Source organism: Lepisosteus platostomus, chromosome 14 (assembly GCF_059453375.1).
Source record: "Lepisosteus platostomus isolate fLepPlt1 chromosome 14, fLepPlt1.hap1, whole genome shotgun sequence".
Lineage (NCBI taxonomy): Eukaryota > Metazoa > Chordata > Actinopteri > Semionotiformes > Lepisosteidae > Lepisosteus > Lepisosteus platostomus.
The window spans coordinates 17,250,290-17,271,616 of record NC_142624.1 but is presented as its reverse complement, the minus strand read 5'-3'; the positions used below and the strand labels follow the sequence as shown (position 1 = coordinate 17,271,616).

The window sequence follows — 21,327 nt, the reverse complement described above, 5'->3', positions numbered from 1 at the left end:
ACAGGATTCTCAAAACAAGGATCAAGAAGCTAGCATCACCTTCAACTGAGTACAGATATAGAACTTATTGATTCTCGCCTATCAATTTCTCTTCCACAGGCTGATTAAGACTGGATCATCCAGTCCATTATACTGCAGATCCTTTATTAGAAACGTCTTGTAAACATTAAATGACCTGGTAAGACAATCAAGCAATAAACACCTGCAAATCCCACAATTGTAAAAGGAATAAGATTTTAAGGTCTGGTATTTAACAAAAACATACTGTATACTAGCACCATCAAAATGTGACAACACAACAATTTAGGATGATGAAATGATGGTCCTATTACAATGAGCTCCTGTATTCCGCTGATGGTCAATTACAATTCTGTACCATGATTACCTGGATAGACTGCTCTCTGAAGGCCTGGATACAGGAAAAACTCTTCAAGTAAAGCTGGGTGCTCTTATTGCACAGCAGCTGCTCAATCCTGTGCGTCAATTGCTCACACACTGCAGAAAATATCAAGCCAAAAGAAAAAGATAATCACTCTTTTCACAGATCAGTCATCCTATCTTTAAACAGGGAATATTTTTTTATTCCTTTATTTTCATCTGATAGGCCAGTTGAGAGTCAAACTTGAAGATCAGACCACATTTTTATGAGTAATTAATGCAGAAGTCCAGGTAATTCCAAAGGGATCACAAACTTTTTCTTGCAATGTTGGTAATATTTTGTTTTTCTTATGTGCAGCATTGACTATTCTGACAATAAAGTTGGACTCTCCACAGTAGTCCGTCTCTGTCATTTTTCTCTCACCTATACCCAAAAGAGATCTGTAATCCAAATACAGATTATTGTGACTCTATAATTAATATCTTTATTGTCTTATGCTTTCTGTAAATTTTTCAGCCTAAGCACTACACTGTTGGCATTTAGTGCTGTAGATTCTTTACAGCCTGTAAAATTCTTCACCAGAACAGGTGGCATGTTGAAGGGCATTTAACTCAGAACAGGAAGAACTCCGTTGCAGAATGCAACAGTCTACTCAGCCATGTTGTTGGATCATAAACCCTGGTTTCTATCAAGAAAAACGCTGGAAGTGATCTTCAGATCAATTAGCTACCAAATGCAAAACAGGCAACATGGACCAAATGGCCTCCATATATGTTCCTGTCTGCAACATCATGTCCAAGCACTCCAGTACAATTAATCCTTGGTTAAATGGACTAATACAGTGGAAAGGGTAACTGTAATGCTGAATGTCTGTTTAATCACAAATTATGTTTTTCAACCCCAAAACAATATATATATATACTTTTTGGATCTTTTGACTTTTGATTTTTGCAATTGCAATCAACACATTCAATGGAAATTGTTAATTTGCCTTTTAATCATACATATACAACCTCACAAGCATCTACCTCATAAGCTACTAACTTACCCCAATGGGGCACCATTGATATTCCTGAATTTTTATCCTTTGTAGTCTTTATTTTTACCTCGTTTTATTTTTGGTGCATTTGTTTACATTGTTAGCATTTTAGTGTATTTGTTCAAATTTGCTAAAGCGTACCAAACAAAAACACCCATCATAAGCAATTCACCTACTCCTTTAAGGTACCCCAGATAATAATACATTTAACATATATTTAAGGGTATGTTTTACCAAAGATGTTTTATCATTTTTGCACTTTACTGAAATTACTTACATATTTTTCTCATCTTAGTTCACATTACTTTACCGTCTTTGTTTTTTGTAAATGCAATTAGTATTTTTTAGAATAAATCCAGCCCGTTTTCAGGCTACTGCTTTAGGAGACAACAGTTTTGTTATTTTGGTATTTTTTTATTCCCCCTTAGCACATTTTTTCCATTATTAAGATCATTAAAACAAAGTCCATTAAACTTTCTCACCCTGGCCAAAGGGAAGGCTCTTCTGGCAGACAAGGAAACGAAAGTCCCGGGCCGGATCTACACTGCCAACCTGAGCACAGCAAGAGAATAGGAATCAGTAAGACACAGGATCTGCATCACATTCTCAATGTCTTGCTATTAATTATACTTGCAATGCTATTTGCCAACTGTTTTGCATTAGAGGAGAATAAAGCATGTGAGTTTATTTATGGTGGTGGATGCTACACATTGGTGGTAGTGGAGGGGAGATCCCATTATTTGTAAAGCTCTTTGAGTGGAGTGTCCAGAATAGTGTTATATAAGCATAAGCAATTATTATTATTTAAATCTCTCCATCAGCATCTCCTCTTAACCACCTTACTGAGCCCTAGGTACAGGTGTGTAGCTGTAGATTTAAACCACTGCTCATTTCCACTGGCCCCATAGCAGAGTTACGCAGTGCTATTAGAAAGTTCAAAGGGTGTTTCGGTACCTACAGGCAATGGCAACATAGGAGAAAATACATTATTTGTTTAGAAACCACTGTACTGTAAGAACCAGTGTTCTTCCTACTTACAGCAGTAATAGTCCCATCTGATATCTCAGTTAGTTTGAATTCTTCATCCTTCTCTAGTTTTGGCTTCTTGGAGTCAGGCTCCTCTTCATTACTATAGGATTGAATAGTGTGTTGTCATCAGAAAATGTAAAATGCCACAAACACACAGCATGAACAACTCAGAAATGGGACAGGACTATCTGTATGATATGCCATCTAACAGGCTGGTGACTTGTACCCGAATATATCTGCACTGGTCTTGGTCTCTTTCTTGCGGATGGCCTCCTTGAGCGGGAAGCGGCCTCGCAGCTCCTTCAGAGAGGCCTGGCAGCGAGCGGTCACAGCCTGGGGTCTCTCCAGCACCTCCTGCAGCCAGGGCTCCACAGGGGGCAGCGGAGCAGAAGGGTTGAGGGCCCGGTGGTGCAGACACTGGGGAAAGGGTGGAAAGGGCCAAGGTAGAGAGGTGACAGAGGTAAAGGTGAAGAGAGAGAGACAGAGTAAGCAGAGAAGCAGCAAGAAAAAAGGGAAGAAACAAAGGAAAGGAAGTAGAAGAGAAAAAAGAAAGCAGTGAAGAAAAAACAGAGGCCGAGATGGAGAAAGGTGTGGAAAATTTGAATACCGACAACTGACATTTCTGAACATTTGGATATTAATTCTATGCGGAAAAGATGTACGTTTTCAATCTTCAGGTCAGGCAATTGCATTTATTTCACTAGAACATGTTTTTAAACAACTGCTGTGGATTCACCATTCCATTCATTTCCTAACCACTTCATCCAATATAGGGTCGTAGTGGAGCTGGAGCCCATCCCGCAAGCATCAGGGGGAGCAAGGCACGATGTACCTCAGTGACATCAGTCTATCTCAGGGCCCAAAATGATATAAACACACACACTCACACCAATTTTCCCAGAATCCAATTAACCTACCAGTGTCTTTGGACTGTGGGAGGAAACTGAAGCACCTGGAGCAAACATGGGGAGAACATAGAAACTTCACGTAGATAGCACCCCAGGTCTGAAATTAAACCCAGGGCCGCAGCACTGCAAGACAGCAGTGCACCACCCTGCTTTCTGTTTGGAATAATTATCATTTGTAACACAGATCTTGCATGTAGATTTTTATTTTACTAGTACTAATTACAGCTAGCAGCCTCATAACAGAGTGTCGAGCGAAACACTAAATTTCAATGTATCAATATTAACAACATAAATTATCAATGTAATATTACATAAAATAAAAACTAAATGCATTTTCTTACTTGTTTGCATCCTCTAATGATTTAAGGTTCAACCATCATCCAAATATCTACACTCTGGAGGCACATTTTACATTTAAATAACTATTAGGAACTATTATAATAAATTGAAATAACTACTATTCTTTTTTATTAATGATAAATGCATTATTATTATTAATTAAAGTTATAATTTTAAATATGAACGTGTCATTTTGATGACTTTTGATTTCCAATTATTTTGTTTATAAACCCACCCAATTTTGAATAACCACCTGTGTGTTTTCAGGCCTTGCTTCAGGCTGAATGCTGTAACCACACACGGTATTTGCTGTGTCACTGAGAGCTGAAAGACCTCTGGCCTCAACACACAGCTGGGGAATCCCAATCACAGTCGGCTAGAAACTTAACCGAATTAAGCTCAAAATCAGGAACTTTGTGTAAGTACTGGATAGTCGCGATGCTGTCAAAAAGCTCCGGACTCCCCACAGGTGAGAGCAAGAGTTTAAACGAATTGCAGCGTGAAGCAGCCCTTCCTCCTCACTAGTCACTGTAAAGACTAACGCAATGCGATGTACTAGCAAATACATACAAGCTGTGCAGCAGACGTTTCACTGCAGAAATGTTACAAAGTGATCTGCATGCAGAGTTAACAATTAAGTTGCATTTGTCAGCAAAAACATCTCAAAGTTTAGTGCAATATTTTTATTGGATTTAAAAAGAGATGTAGTCACAAAGCCTCCTAATTTACAATGTAATAAGACCACTTCACATCACCGGAAGTTTTGTTGCCTCATTCTGAATATGCATACCTGGAACTTTTGTCTATCTGCTATGTAAATTTGAAATTTTAGATATTACTGTGTACATTTTACTTTTTCAAACTTGAAATGCACTCAATGCCCCAAAAAATAAAAATAGCACTGTGGTTTCCCTTTAAAGGACCTAACTGCCTCATGGAATATGAACTTGTGACCTCTAGTACAGACACCACCAATCTATCCATATATAGGAATCAACAATATTATACTGTATGTGGTCAATACATCAATGTCACAGTCCATGAAGCAGTTTGGTCCTGTCAGGAATAGCGAGAGTCTTAAACCGCTGTAATGACAGGCTTATGTTTAGATTCATTTCACATTTCCCTCCAGAATGCAATTTTTGGAAAACACTTGAATCATGTTAAAATATTGGGAAGCCTGACAAGTATGAAATATTAATATTTAATCAATATTTAATATGATGCTGTTATATGTATAGAAACTATTAAAGGAATACATTTTTCTACTGTGATACAACTTATGCTCAGCCTCAATGACATCACCCCTATCAGGGTTATACAATCAAAATAAAGATGTCTTGTATTTTGTAATGTGATTAAAATTCAGCTGTAGGTTGTCAAAATGTGGAATAATTTATGAATTCCATATTAATATGCTACCAATGTACAAACCTGGGCATGATTGTGTTAATTATCCCTAAAATCATATGTACTAAATAATACCATTCATCTGAAAAGAACTCAATTGTATCGTAGGTTCAAGGTTGTAACATCCCTCTCAACAGCTTGTCACATTTAATTCCCCCCAGTAGCTTCCACAAAATTAGGGATTTAAAGGTGTACCTGGAAGAGTCTCTGGAATTGTGGATTTGCCATTTTGTTCACTTTAAAAAGGTCTGCTGTCTCCCCATCTTCTTCCTCAACCAACATCATGGAGTCAATCAACGAATCCACAGCAGACAGCTGCTCCTCTGAAAACAAAAAATGAAAGAAACATGAAGATGAACTAAGCCAGGAATGAAAAATACCATATTCTTTACATCATTCACTCACAGTAATTTGTTAGTCACTTCTTTACACACTGACTTACAATCACATCTGGTCAAGATGCAAAAGGTGTATATACCAGTAGCATAAAAAAACAGCTTAAAAAGTGCAGCATAAATAAAATGCTAGGACATTGCGCTGGTACGGAATGGTATGGAAAGTTATTGAAAAACTTATTTCCATAAAGATTTAGATAGATGTTTACTGGACCAGACATTTTTCCCCATTAGCTTTGATAATGTCCAGTGTACTTAAAGCAATCCAAAGCTTTCAAAGGCAAGGGTTTTCAATTGTTTATTAAAGCTGTACCCATTTTGTCCCAGAATTTCAGATCAAGTAGACACAATCCTATTATATTTAAAACTTAAAATGTTATTAGATCATACTCTAAGTCCTAGGAACAGATAACCCGATGAAACAAATGACAAAAGCAATGTAATTTATCTTTAAATGATAAAACATTCAATATATGTGACAAAGTATGTGAATGTTTAGATTCAGTAACTGGCGGCCCCACCTTGACCAGTTATCAGTCTCTCACAATCCCTTGGCTTAGAGGAATTTTAAACAATCCCTCCTTACTGAACTCCTTCAACTCCATGACATTTGAGGCCTAGACAGCTCACTTCAAGTCCTGCCACAATATTTTGATAGGGTTTAGTTCTGGACTCTAACTAGGCCATGTAAAACCTGGAATTTCTTTTGTAGGTGTACTTGTATGTTTAGGTTCACCATCTTCCTGCAAGACTCACTTTCCATTCAGCTTCAAGTCACAGAGAGAAGGCCAGACATTTTCTTCTAGAATCACCTGATACAATGCAGAATTCATAGTTGTGTCAGTGATGCTCAGCCATCCGAGTCCTGAGACAGCAAAGCAACCCCAAACCTTCACATTCTCCCCGCTGTGCTTGATGGGTGGGATGATGGTCTGTCCAGAGAACACAGATACAGAAGCCTTATGGATCATCTCGGCATTCCTTGATGTACTTCAGATGGGCAGCATTGCTATTTTTGGACAGCAGTGGTTTTCTCCTCACTATGCTTCCATTAACACCATTTTTCCAGTTGATTTCTGATAAAAGTTGAGTCATGAATAGTCACATTAGCCAAAGGTGAGAGTAGTTCCTGCAGTTCCTTGGATGTTGCTCTGGAGTTCTTCCTTAATGATTTTCCAGTTTGTTTTAGTAGAGATTTTGGAAGGACAACCACTCTCAAGAGATTGATAAATGGTCTTAAACCGTCTACATTTGTACACTGAGAATGGATTGGTGGAGCCCCAGATCCTTAGATATGATTTTAGAAATCACTTCTGGAATGATGAGCATCAATAACTCTTTTTCTAGGTCCTCAGTCCTCAGAGATTTAGTTAGGTCATGGTATTACTTGTTTCCACACATCCGTATGATGAAGATGAAACTCACAATGTTTCTGATTTTTACATAGGGTGGGGCCTTCCAAACACAGCCCCGAAGGCCTACCTTAAACATCTCATTCTAATTATTCCCTTAACTGAGATAATGAAACTAAGGTTTCACTTACTTTTTCACATCCCCTTTACCTTAATTACTCACTGTTTGACTCTTTCATTTCATTTTATTTCACGGGATATGCTAGTGGTTTCTATACATTCTATTAGATATTTATTATTTTGAATATGTTTTCATTTTGGCAGTACCGAGTTGTTGTTACGTCCCCGTGCGTGTCCGTGTTTTTGTTTTGTTTTTTTCGCTTCCTGTATTCAGGTAATCCCCCCCCATTGGTCCATCACTACACCACTGCTGCAGTTGTGAAGTCATTATCATCTCTACTCCAGGCCAATCAGAACCCAAGATCTACAGTTTCAATATCGAAGAAGTTCCAACCTCGAGAGCTCCGGCTCAACTTACAAATCTTTATTGCTCGTGCTTTTGCTTGTTTTGCTATGTTCGGCTTTGTTTTTGCTTATTTAGTTTGTGTTTATATTACCTTGCTTATTACTCCTTATTTGTTCTCATTATACCGCATTCCTGGATTGTGTATTGTGTATTTGCGTATTACCTGTTTTCCTCCATTGTGCAATTTGCTCACTCGTGTTTGTGTTTAACTGTGAACTTGTTGTACACTTGGGGAAAAGGTAACAGGTAAGATCATCGGATATATATTTCACTCATAGGATTGTTTTCTGTCTAGACACACTAGGTTAGAGGCGTGTGCCACTTGTGTATTTTGGTTCTGGGTAGTTCAGTGTAGGGAAGCTAGGGTGCGTGAAGACGCCGAAGACCCTTTTATTTTTGTTTGTTTGGGTTAGTTAGTTTTGGTTAGTTAGGTTAGACCTCATTGTATTAGTTATAACAACCGTTTAGTTTTGTTATGTTCTTTCCTTTGGCACTGCTCAAGTTCATTTTCCCTGTGTGTTATTGTGTCCTGTTTACGTACTTTCACTTATTCACTTTTTTTAAATAAATCACTTTTGCACAAACTTTTGTTGTCACGCTTCCCAAGTCCCTCACCAGAAACCCACCTGCATCCAAACCCATCCTAAATGTTACACCCCTTTACCCCTAGACACCTGGGGTCATAACAGTTGTCCTGTGTACTTCTGCTTGAAAACCACTGGTCTAAGGTTAATACCTGATAGAGCAAACTTCTTGCTGTTCTCTAGAGATGGGAAAATAAACTGCCGGAGATCCTCCATATATGGCAGTTGGACGTACATCAGGCACTGAGAAAACAGAGAGATGCAACAAGCAGCACCATGTTAAGCAACAGCCATGACAAAGGATATCAAAGCACATCACATTTATTGTAGCTAATGGTACAGTAACAGCACTTCTGGTCCAGATGTTCGGATGAGACATAAAATTGTGGTCCTCACTCCCAGGGCATTTCTCAAAATAGTAGCAGTGTTACCCTGGTGTCCTGGCTAAATTTCCCAATGACCTTTACTAATCATGGCCTCCGAATAATCCCCATCTATGAATTGGCTTCATCACTCTGTTTTCCTCCCCACTGACAGTTGTTGTGTGGTGAGCAAACTGGTGCACTATGGCTACCGTCATATCATCCAGGTGGGGCTGCAGATTGGTGGTGGCGGAGGGAAGTCTCCACTACCTCTAAAGTGCTTTGTGTGGGGTCCAGAAAAGAGCTATAACCAGCAATTCAGAATGCGCGAGGGATGCTGCAGTAGTTTGCAGTCCAGCCACTGCGTGAGACTGCACGAGACTGCAGCAGATTGCGGTAGACCGCAGCATTTTAGAAATTTTCAGTCAAGTGAGTGCGCTACTTTCTAAAACGCCCAGGTGGAGCTGTGAAAACTGATCGTGGTGTGTGGAGCATTTGGGCTGTCATCAGAAAATGCCTGGTTTCGAATCCCGCTCATTGTTGAGGAACAATCTTTTTCCAATGATAGAATTTAAATTGTACACTGTTTAGACTCTTATTAATTTTAAACTGGTATTATACTGGAGCTTGTGAATGTGATGTGCCTCTTTCATGCTTACATCCACATAGAGAAAATCCAAGGGCAAATAACAATACTGTAATGTAATACATACCTAATGTACACACAGTAGATGGTAGTGATGGCTAAATATGAAAACGTACACAACAGGATTCCACCCTCTTCATAAATATTTTTTGCATCAAAGTCTTTAACATGATGACGTACGGTGAATTATGGTTCCAATGTGCTTGTTCAGGCATTTTACAGTTTATATACTGCACTTCATAAAAAGTTATTGTATGTTTTATCCTTTTCTAAGAATACCTAGTAAGAATACCACTTGCTGTTATTGTAAAAAAAAAGGTTGTACTGATTTAATACCACTTGATAATAAAATTAGTATGGAATCATGTAACTAAGCAGCTAAAATATCACAAGTGGTTGTTTTGGAAACATTTTTACATTTGTTTTTTTAACAAAAACTTTTATTGTCCTTATAGTGGTAATTTACAATAGAACGCTCATGGACTGTAAAGTAGCGCGCTGTACCCAGGCGGTTCAAAACCCGATCAGCGCATTACTTTCAGTTTGTTTCTTACATAGCTGAATCTATAAAAATAGCCCACTATTATAGGTTGTTGTGACCGCGATGTGCCTCTTTCACTGGTTTACATTCACATTGAGAAAATCTATATTTTGTCTTAATATAAATTTCATCAACGAGTAATTTAACTTTAAATTTGGATAAAGAAAATATTTCACAAATACTGTATTGTTGTAGTGGCTTTGAAACCATACGGTCTCATACTGTATATACAGTATATTTCTACAATATACATCACACTGCCGTTCATTGGCGTGTGCGCTACTGTGTCAGTATATCTGTGTATCCGACTTCCTGTGATTGGTGTGTGTGGAAAAGCGGGAGGTGAGACTCCCGGGGGATGGGTTGTCGTTATAAAAATAAACCTTTGTTGAGTTTGCACGAGAGACTGTTCTGTAGTTTTAAGCAGAAAGTCACCTTGCTCTTGTTTTTTATTATAATGGGAGTGTGAGAATTGAGTTAGCACCGGGTCGCACAGTGAGATTACTGAGATGGATAATTTTAGTAAATATGTTGATATGTCTGGATATTCGGTTTCAAGAAGCAACATAAAATTGTATCTAGCTGTGATTTAGCTATGTGACATTTCCCCCGTGAAGTCACAGTGTAGTGCCCATAGAGTGTTAGTTTTAATACAAGTGTATTACTGTGATCTAACGTTTTTTAAAATGTTTGTAATCGCTATTTCTTGCAAATACATGCTGTAGTGTTATTCAGTTTGTGTCTGCGTGTTAGTTGGTGGGCAAAAACGTTCGAAGTGAAAATTCTTCCACGAGGAGGGTACTGTAACGCAACGGGGTTCAGGCGGGCACCCTTGCTGCATCAGGTCGGCCCCGCACCGTTGGGGGCTCGAACCCAGGACTCCTGTGTCACTCAACAGGGACCCAGCCTGGTGAGCTAAAGAGAGATCTCTACCCAGCCTAGCGGCTGTGGTCCTGCTATTACAGGGAAGGGCGGTGAAGTCACCGCTCTGGTAAGCCGGCTCTTACACAGTGTCTGTCGGCCGTATGTGTTACAGTAACTTTAAAGCAGAGAAAACGGCACCAAACTTTTTCGTCTCTGTATTTTTCGGCTCTGGCTTAAGGAATTCTTAAGCCACTCCTCTTTGGCACTTTAGTCATAGAGGTTACATTTACAATTACGTTACATTTTTATGTTTTTTGAGAGACTTCAGAAGGCTTCAACAGATGCACACATATGTAGCATAATCCGCTTTATTTAAAAACTAAGGTTTCCAAATATGCAACCAGGTACTGGATATCATTTAAATAAAAGCTGTGACAATTCTCACAAATCGATATCTTTTAAATGCCTGTGGTTTGAAGGCTCTGTGTCATTTTTCGTGAAGTTATTGACATCTGAAAAATCGTGGTCTCATAGTCATTTTAATAAGCGAAGGTTATGAAAACCAGAGAAAACAATTGACTCTGAACTATAATAACGCATCTTTTTAAGTTTCAGCTGTCTTTTTAATACCGTTTTTTTATTCTCGATTATAATTATAAGAATACACCCTATTAATTGCTGTTGCTGCTGCTGCACCCACTGGGCTTCGAGCTTTGAGTCGCCTACTTCTTCGACTAGCTTGCAGAGAAAGTCATTGCCCTGCTTTTTGTCTATCACTTAATAAAAAGGTCAGTGTTATTTATTACTGTGTTTATTTTGGGTCTTTATATTTACGCTTATAATGGAGAGTCCCCATTATTCAGTGTACTGTACTGATGAGCAAATATCTGGGAAAAGTTTCTCTGAATCAAACATACCAAAACACTGACAATTGACAATACACCAGGAAATGTGACAGACGCATTAGCAAGTTAATGCGCTTCTATTAAAAAGCAGTGTGTGATCTCCTGTCCCAGCCTCAGGAGCAGACAGCGAGCACAAAGCAAGAACTAATAGCAAATCAACGGGTTCTGTTTTTCAGTGTGCTAATAAATAAAATAAAAAATATGACTTTCTCTGCAAGCTAGTCGAAGATGTAGGCGACTCAAAGCTTGAAGCCCAGCAGTGCAGCAGCAACAAGAATAATAATTTAATAATTTTATGAAACACCTTGGGATTTTTTATATAATTTGTCTATTATTATTGATTCCCTCAAATAAACTTTTTCACTTGTGGTTATTTTGGAAACATTTTGACATGTTCCTTTTAACTACACTGCTGTCGATACGGTTGCAATAGGCAATGAAACGCCCAGAGTTTGTAATGGGTGCTGTGAACAAGTTAGACTTTGATACAGTACAAATAATTGTATTTCCCACAAGCTGTACTGTAGTGCCCTTAAAACTATACAGGATCGTGCTGTTTGCATGTGGCATGTCTTTGTTCAAGTTTTAAAACTACAGTACAGAAAAACAAGTGTTTAGAAACAACAGGAAATTTGATTGCTGACTGCCTTATGTTAAAGAGCGACAAACACAACAGGGGCATGCTACTGAAAATGCTACTCAAAGCGCTTTACAGGTAATGGGGATTCCCCTCCACACTACCAATGTGCAGCATCCACCTGGATGATGCGACGGCAGCCATAGTGCGCCAGAACGCTCACCACCAATGAATAAGGTATTTGGAATTGACTTGAATGAAACCGGTTGAACTGCTTCTTACTCCCAATGTTGACAGTATACACAATTGCCTATTCATGTTGTTGATCTAATTTAACTTTGAACACGTTACGATATTGAGAAATACCGTAACGTAATTCTTAAAGGAGAACTCATGCCGTGAGCAGGATTCGAACCCCAGCTCCCAGAATGCGAGTCACGCACTGAAGCCATTAGGCTGACAAACTGCTCAGCAACTTAGGCTATAGCTGAAAAGGACAAGCAAGTTTTCCAAGTAATCACAAATGAATCAGTCATATTGATGCAGATGTTTACAAAGAAAGTGGACTACGGTAATACTTTGAGCTATATAAATATATTTAGATCCTTAAATTAATATTATGAATTTCTTAAGATGCGTGATTCCATATTATATTCCCTATTAAGCAGATTCTAAAAAGTATGCTGTTTTTTTCCGGGATAACAAGCGCATGTATTCATAGCTTTTAATAAAGTAGTTCAGGTGGGTAGCTGTGTCAGCATGCGTAGGCTGCAAAGGAACAAGTAATAGGTTTATTCCATGCTGGAAAAAAAGAAGAAAGAAAACACAACGTTTCGGCCATGGCTCCATGGCCGAAACGTTGTGTTTTCTTTCTTCTTTTTTTGCTAATATATTTATATTCCTAAATTAATATCGCTTATGACTTTCAAAGACTTAATGCTCTTATTTTTATGTTCAGCTACCAATATTTCCCTTTAGTTGTAAAATTCCATTTTAATATTCAATATTAAGCAGATTTAAAGAGATTAAAAGCAGCACAGTAAAGAGATTAAATGAAGCAATCGTTTCACTAACAACCAATGCACCACAAGTACCATCTGTTGGTTATTTTGGACAGCCAATGATATACTGCAGTATCCCGCGCTATTCTGCAGATAATTTCGCATGGTACGAGTTTTTACCACGCAATTTGAATGGCTGCATCTGTAAGTGTAAGAGTAAGTTACATTCTGCATATAACCCCCAAAGCAGTATTAACCAAATATTAATTCCCATTTTCATATTTCCTACATAGAAATGTACATACCCCACTCACAGCAGAAGACTAAAAAACGTAAAAAATTACCAGCTTGATTAGCCAATTTAGCACAATTTCCAAGATTTCTGAGAAAACTCCTTTGTTCATGAAGACACTGCATTTCCCAGTTCGAGTGGAGCTTACAGGCAGCAGTAAGTAAAGAAAGAACCAGAAGTGATTGCTCACCTCATACTTGTCCTTAATGCAGGGGAACGCTGCGCCAACCTGTGGGTTTGCCCTCTTGTCATAGGCATAGCGAACCACTGCCACCATCTGTAGCTCATCCAGAGCATGGATCAGGGCCGAGAGAGCTACTGCAGCATGCTGAGGACACACAAGCATGACAGCACAAATCCCAACATGAAAACATATGCAGGGACTAGGAGACACAGCCCAATCACACATACTGTAAAAAGTAACAGACAGGTTACTTTCTTTAAAATAATCCTGAGTTTTCAACAACTCTTTGCTGTAATTTTGGTCATACAATTCTGAATGATAATTTTTCAATATAAAAATGATTCAAGGCAAAAAGTTCCCACCTCCCTTTTCTTACCTCGTCACCCTTGGGTGCAAACACCTTTATGACTTGACTGCCCATGAAAAGGTGACGCTGGAACTGCATGAGAAAATAATGAAAGAAAATAAAGAGTTTTAATGTGGTTTATTGAGACTAACAGGAAAAAAATTGAAAACTGGCAGGAAATGTATATGCATTAATCATAAACATATGACTGGCAATGCCGACTGCTATAGACTTGATGACCATGCACAGGAAAAAACAGATTTTAAGTTATTTCTTGGCTGGCTTCATAAGGAATAAAGCAATCCAAAAATCATCTTGATTTAGGTACAAGAATATTATGTCTTTAAAATCGGGTTCAGAAAAAATAGCTTTAGATATCCTTTACTACAATGCTACATTATTAAACAATACAACTACCTGGAAGGGGTATGGCATATCCTTGTTTTTATACCTTTCAAAACAAACACCAAACTATTTTCAGGATGAAAGCCAGCAACTTACTGATCCAGGAACTCTGTTGAGATGTTTTTTACAGTATCTCACTGAATAAACAAAACAAACCATTCAACCTTATCTCTTACACACCAACCCAAATCGGGCTGTACCACAGTTCTTTCAAAATCCTTAGGGATAACAGATACCTGATTCTGCTTTGTGAACCCCAACACAGCAAAGCACTTTCCATCAGACTTGTATTTCATTTGCTCTTGGTCCACCTTAGAAAAGGGAACAATATCACTTCCATAACGAAAACCTGCAGAGAGAGTCAGAGGGTATATATAACACAAGATTTGATCTCTTGTACAAATCCCATTATTAAGGGTATGAGAAACTTTCACATGAAGTTTGAGGAAGGCACCACACAGTTTCTACTTTATTTTGAAGAGTCACAAGTAATACATGAAATATCACCACTGGCACACTAAGGACCTTAAGGGCTAGTATCTTGAAGGTTACTTTAGGGACCTTACAAATGAAAGCACTATAAATGGAAAAATCTTCAATATGCCTGAAAGAGGAGCTCCTCAAACTTTTAATGAGCATATGCGCTCATTTGGAGAGAAAACAGCAGAGATTCCAATTTGTTTTGAGTGTAAAAACAAAAATACCAAAGTTAAAAAAATAACAATGACACAATGATGCCATTAAGGAGAGCTCAATAAACTGAGAAATTCATCCTTAACTGAAAAAGACATCAACCTAAAAAAATAATAAAAAAGGCTACAAATTAGAAAGGGCCCTTTGGCTCCTCATGCTGACCTTCGTCTATTCTAATCAAATAAAGTCTGATTATGTTGGGAATAAAACCCCTTGATCACACTGGGAACAAACACACTGGAGCAGCCTAATTTGCTTGAGCCTGGAAGAAGGGAGGAAACTGGATTACCCAGAGAAATCCACATGAACAAATGTAAGCTTCATGTAGTGCAGCCTGGATTCAAACCCTGGACACTGTTTGTGAGGCACAAACCTCCAAGCCACTCTCTTGCAACAAACATTATTATTTTTTCTAATCTCTCAAAAACAGCAATAACCAGTCCTAGGGCAAACCACTTCTAGCTACTGGTTCTTTTACTTCACATTCCAGTGGATCACTTAACATCATCAATTAATAATTGAGATAACTAGTCTAAACCCCTATTGTCTTCAGATCTTTAGTCATGATGGATTTATAGATAACCCACCCACAAAGCATGACAAACAGCTGCTCTCTTGGATAAATGAATAAAACATGTTCATATTAATGAACAGGGAACAGACCAATTAGAGGTCAGCATACCTAAACACTGCACAAAAATGATGCAGGGCACATATTACAAAACTTAAACACTGAGGAAGAAAGAATTCAAAATGATCCTACTGTTTTTGTATCTCTGCTAGTGTAAGGCAGAAAGAAGGAACTAATTACTGCTTTAGAACAATATGGTTTTACAGTTAATCTGAAGCTCACTGGGTCCCACCTTGTATAGTGTCATCCTTGGCAACTTCTGTCTCTTGGTCATCATTGAGGCAGTACACAGTCTCCCTCTTCACGTCATCTTTCTTGTGTGTCTGAGCCTCCACTATCATCCAGTTCTTCTTAATCTTCTCCTCGGTCACCTGCCATCATACACAGTCTTCAACACAGCTTCCGTACTCCTCATTAATATTAAGAATAGATAAACCTTTAGAAAACCAGGCAAGTCAACTAGATCTCACATTTACAATCATGACCTCATTTATAAAGCAGAGCATTTTACTAGGGCAACACTTCTGCACTTATAAATAACAGTGACCCGAAATCTTCATAAAACGACTAAGCCAGTTATGTAAGCATTGATTTTTAAGTCCAAGTTGACATTAACAAAGATTTCATTATGTTAGCACAATTACTGCATTTCAGATGTGAAAAAAAGTACTTAAACAGTTCTACGTTTAATGTCTACACAGTGCCTAACAGGGTAGGCAGAAGGTAGAACATATCTCCTCTAGCTTATGTAGACAGCAAATTAATTGCCCCAAATGGAATTAAAATTCCATTTATTATTTTTCCTGTTTTTGACTTATAAATGACATGATATGCCAATAAAACTGCAAAAAGGCAAACATTGCTTTTTGTGTGCAGTTTCAGTGGCTTGCTCTTGTGTGAAAGCAGACAGACTTTAAACTTTTTTTAAACATGAAGTTCCCTGGATCAAAGCTGATGGGAGTATAACGTTCATAATAAACCCTGACAAAGAAACACTTCTCTATAATACCAGCCTTTTGTCCAGTGAGTCTTTAATTCTTGACTGTGACAAACTGTGGCTCATGCAACTCACCGCCTTATAGCCCACAATGCGGATGGAGATCGAGCTTCCAATAGTGAGTTGACAGGGCCAAGCCATCGGCCTCCTTTCTATCTTTTTAAAGATAGACAGATGCTCTATAGCCTCACTGTAAGGGAACAGAAACAGATTTGTCACCAATGGGTCACCTTCCAAATCAAAGGAAAGTCTTAAGTGTAGCCTTAAGTGTAGGCTTAGTTGACTGTCCATTTAGCAGTCCTTCGACTCTGGGGGCCAGACAGTTTATTACAAATGCAGTCAACACAGAAAATGCTTAAAACAAGAATTGGAAGATGTAAGACAGCTTTTTATACATTCTCCTTGATCTCAGTAGTCACGCTACTATTCCTTTTCACAGCAGATACGATCCTCTGCAAAATCAGAAAATGGTAACAATGTTGAGTGCTATAATCTTTTAAGCATGTAATTTCAATATGATCTTGAAAATCCATTTACTTGCTTGCCTCCTCCCCATGCATTAGAAAACCTGTTACTCTTAGTAACATACACTGACAGGCATTAATAACCCAACCAATGAGCATTGGAATTAATTAGTATATACATATTTTTGCAGAGCAAATTTGAGAAAAATAAATTTGAGAAATCGAAAACATTTATTTACAAGATTACATGTCAGTGACTGCCAGACGGCTGGTGTGTTTTTCATACCTGAAGGTATGAACCTCGTCCAGACCATCTTCCTCATCCAGAGAGGTCATGATTTGTCTCACTATCTTCACGCCTTCTCTCTGCTCCTGTGTCAACCCTTTCCCAGAGTAATGAGGAGACCTGGGATCCCCTGCATCCCCACTGCTTCTACTCGCATCCTCCAAGTCAAGAGGGAATGGCAAGCTGAGGGAAGAAGTGGGGATCTTAGTTTTCTTTTTGTAATCAACCGACTCCCTTACCATAAAAATCCAATGACTGTAAACTTACATTTAAAGTCAAAAGGGAAAAGCACCTTTATATGTGAGGCCAAAGGAACTAAATCAAAGCACTGGAGAATCTAGGGGTCTTAGATACAAGCGGCCCACCTATGTTCAAGCCATTAAAAGTAAAATCAACACAGAGACTACAAACAGGGTGATCACACTTCACTCAAAACAGGACAGTCTGCATAACATACCAAATTAGCAGTTTTTCTTTTTTCTAAAATAATGTTTCTGTTTACCAGATACTAATTTACTGGTAACACAACAACTTTTCATGTTATCACTTTTTTAGTCACCAGTAGCTTTTATAGTTTTTGAGGGTCTTAAACATTTACTAAGAAACAGCAAGATGTTTTAGACAAAAAGATGGTTTTCCTTTGGTAAAAATGTACTTGACATAATAGAAAAGAATGTTTATATCTCTTCACTACATTCGGTACAAAACCAGAGAAAATGTACCAGAAGAACTGCAACACTTGATTGAAGGAGAAATTTAGATTATAACAAAATACACAAAGAATAGTTTTGGCCTATTAGAGAGCACATGTAGGGCAATGATAGAAGGGCATTATATACATACATGAACTGCAAAGTGATTCCAGTTCTCTTTAAGTTTTCTATGATGGTGTCCAGCTGGTCCGAGCTAGCTGGGCTATAAAGGTCTGTAAGCATTACAATGTTCAGCCTCTCATACTTCTTCCCACTGTGTATTGAAAAGCAGAAAGATGTCAAAAGTTATATTCACTTACAACTGCCTTTTTCAGTAAATCTAGAAGAGTAATTTGCTGATTATTAAGTTTATTGAAAAACCTATTGGTTAGACCAGTCTTGTGTTGTTCAATTTGTGCTTTCAGTGTGAAAGAAAACAACTTTATATAGAAAGTATAAAATAAAGGAAGCGTCATTTTTAATTACAGATTTGGAATGTAACCAGCACTCTTACAGTGTTTCCTTCTGCAGGAGATCCATACAAACTATCAAGCCATCAAGAACTGGAAAAAAGCATGTCAAGGCATTTAAGTGAATAAGGTCATTTTATTTTTGCTGCCTTATTTTCGCTGTTTTCCCTTCCTTCCCTCAAGAGGCACGTCTTCTAAACCGTATGAAAGAAATTTCTAGAGAAAAATGAAAGGCACTAGTAGAGGATCTTGCACAAGGGGCATTATGTTGTTCTTCAAAAAGATTAATTATCAATGAACTGCAGCAGAGACACACAAATAAATCACACTGCTTGCATGAGATTGTAAAAAACACTTACTAAATGGAACTCCAAAATGTCTCTGTACCTGCTGTACCTGTTGATGTTTTACTGTACCTGCTCCAAATACAGACACTGACACTGGGAAGTAGGCTATACACAAGATTACATTAACTTTTCTAAATACTGGAGACCTAGGATCGCCATGTTATTGAGAATTTGCACCCCTACAGCCTGTTCTACTAGTTGAACAATAGAGTGGCAGTGTTAAGGATACAATCAGCCTGCTGGTCCCCCGGGTGAATTCCATTCTGAATCTCCTCTAGCAGGTTGAAGTCAGGAATCATGAGGTGTCTATGAACAAAAATGTTCTGATACTGACCATCAGAGGCCAGAGAATTTTTGGTTTGGTTTGTTCCTAACAGCACCAGAGCCAGTTCATCCTTATTCTCTGCAAACACCTGCAAAGGATACAGGCACAAACATACTATGTCACATAAAGTAGCCCTCGCAATGAAAATCCATAGACAAATACATATTTCATTGGTCAGCTAAGGTCTACTATACAGAGAAGGTTGAAAGTTATTTTTAAAATGATAAGTTTTGATTTTCATTTCAATCTGTCTTGTATCTTAAAAGGTACTGTATGAAATCAAATTAATCTAAATCCCTGTTGACTAGGTTTTCAAACATTCTGTTCTTAAATATTAAAAATTCTGTTTAATGAATCAGTAAAAATACCAAATTAAGGGCTTAATCCCTGATTTCATGCAGCCAATAATATTATGCTGTGAACCATTCGACCAAAACGAAATAAAATTAAGAGTTTTGCATAGCATCTTCATGCATAAGCGTCCTTCCTCTCTAACAAAACCTAGAGTAACACATATAGAGTGCTTACCTGGCGCTGTACAAACTTCTGAATGACTTTCTTGGCTTGGTCAAAAGGAGATTCTTGTCCTGGGGCAGAATTACTCATAGATAGCCCCACATCCATACACAGCACTAAAGCAGACTACAAAGATATTCACAAAACAACAGACATTAGGAAGAGACACAATTCAGTAAGCACTAGCTGCCATGACATGAGAGCTGCTGTACACAATCTTACGTTATCTCCCAAAAATACAACAATGTTTATACCTCATTAAGCTTTCTACTGTTTCAGTACGTTTTGTCTCACATGTCCCAACTTGTGTTATGAATATCAAAAACTGGATGAAGATTTTTGTCTACAGATATGAGAGGTCAGTGTAGACTTAGTTTTATATGAAAATACATCATGTGTTGTTAGAAGCACTGGTTGTCCTGTCCATGGTGTACCCTGCCTTGTACCCGTTGCTTGCAAACATAGCTCCAGCTCCCCCACGATCCTTGATTAAAAAAGCAGATAGAACTTGGATGGATGTTGTTTGAACCTGTAGTGGAATAAGAAATCATAGAAGTTCGGTCCAATTTTAAAAACATTCCAAATCACCTTCATCTAAGTGTGTTCAAAGGAGGTGCCAAACCCATAGATAGGTTATTACAACAGTACCATGATCATGAAGACTAAACTCCACAACTGAAGCGTTTGATATACCGTTTTGTTCCACGAGGTGGCGAGGTCAACAGGTGCAAACATTGCTACATGTTGGGACTTGTCAGCTACAGCAAGGAAGGCTGTAAGATGTGAAATTCGTTACTGTTGAGGGGAAAATATAGCCTAAGTTTGGTAACATCTATCCATCAATTTTGTAACCACCTCTTTCAATTCAGGGCCGCCGGTGAGCCAAACCCTATCCCGGCAAGCAATGGCTGCAAGGCAGGGTACACTCTGTATGGGATGCCAGACCATCACAGGGCAGATACACAGACACAAACACGCACACACTCACACCTAGGAACAATTTTCCAAAACGCCAATTAACGTGCCACAGTCCAAAAATATAATTGTGAACCCAGAGGAAACCCATGCAAATAAGAACCTACATACTCCACGCCGATAGGACCCCAGGTCTGGAACTGAATCCAGAGTCTCAACGCAACGAGACAGCAACTAAACACTAACCACTGCACCACCAATGTTCTACATTTTCGAGTCAGAAAATACTATTCATATAAACCTAAAATACAGTAATCTGCAAAGTCAAAAGGGTATGAAACTTGTAATATTTTTGTTCACATGAAGCTTTTGAACTTTGATTCAGTAAAAACAGCGAAAGTTATCATCAAAGGAGGCTGTTTCAATGAATTATACTAAATAAAGCGAAACTCAGCACTGATGAGCAAAAAGCTGCTCAAAAAGACGGTATACTACTATAATCGTCCTAAACCTCTAAATCAGCATTGAGCTACACCGCTATGTACGGTTTCAAACTACACGGTATCTTAAGTAAATTATTCATATAAATCGTTCCGATATAAATTAACCAATTCGTGCATTTTAAGCCCACACTGCTTCCAGTTTCTTAGCACGTTAAAGACTGATAATTCCCGTTCATTTTTAAACAAATTCAAACCTATTCTAATGCAAAGTAATGTTGCTATTTGTCTTTGTCAAAAAGAAACTATATATATATAACCAATTAAACTAATGTCGACATTCACTTCATACCTTATTGGATCGCGCCATGTTTACTTTTTGGAGTGCTTTCTGTTTTGAATCCGGGGTACAACACTGTTCGTCATGATAATAGGACCGCCTGGACTGCAATGACGTTTACAATACC

At 38.2% G+C, this 21,327-nt stretch overlaps 1 protein-coding gene across 2 annotated transcripts in view; it reads right to left on the bottom strand.

Moving 5' to 3' along the window:
- The window catches only part of LOC148648909 (DNA repair protein Ku80-like), a 27,076-nt gene extending 5,749 nt beyond the window's left edge, over nucleotides 1–21,327 (bottom strand). For both annotated transcript variants that reach the window (XM_088607275.1, XM_088607276.1), the window contains exons 1-17: nucleotides 21,213–21,327; nucleotides 19,518–19,631; nucleotides 18,894–19,077; nucleotides 18,362–18,410; nucleotides 17,999–18,121; nucleotides 17,156–17,338; nucleotides 16,481–16,595; nucleotides 15,641–15,779; nucleotides 14,321–14,433; nucleotides 13,710–13,772; nucleotides 13,340–13,477; nucleotides 8,114–8,204; nucleotides 5,300–5,427; nucleotides 2,674–2,864; nucleotides 2,457–2,547; nucleotides 1,901–1,970; nucleotides 386–495 (exon numbers count right to left, since the gene is read on the bottom strand). In XM_088607275.1, the coding sequence (XP_088463401.1) occupies nucleotides 386–495; nucleotides 1,901–1,970; nucleotides 2,457–2,547; nucleotides 2,674–2,864; nucleotides 5,300–5,427; nucleotides 8,114–8,204; nucleotides 13,340–13,477; nucleotides 13,710–13,772; nucleotides 14,321–14,433; nucleotides 15,641–15,779; nucleotides 16,481–16,595; nucleotides 17,156–17,338; nucleotides 17,999–18,121; nucleotides 18,362–18,410; nucleotides 18,894–19,077; nucleotides 19,518–19,631; nucleotides 21,213–21,230 (1,920 nt within the window). In that variant the 5' untranslated portion in view covers nucleotides 21,231–21,327. The remainder of the gene's footprint in view (nucleotides 1–385; nucleotides 496–1,900; nucleotides 1,971–2,456; nucleotides 2,548–2,673; nucleotides 2,865–5,299; nucleotides 5,428–8,113; nucleotides 8,205–13,339; nucleotides 13,478–13,709; nucleotides 13,773–14,320; nucleotides 14,434–15,640; nucleotides 15,780–16,480; nucleotides 16,596–17,155; nucleotides 17,339–17,998; nucleotides 18,122–18,361; nucleotides 18,411–18,893; nucleotides 19,078–19,517; nucleotides 19,632–21,212) is intronic.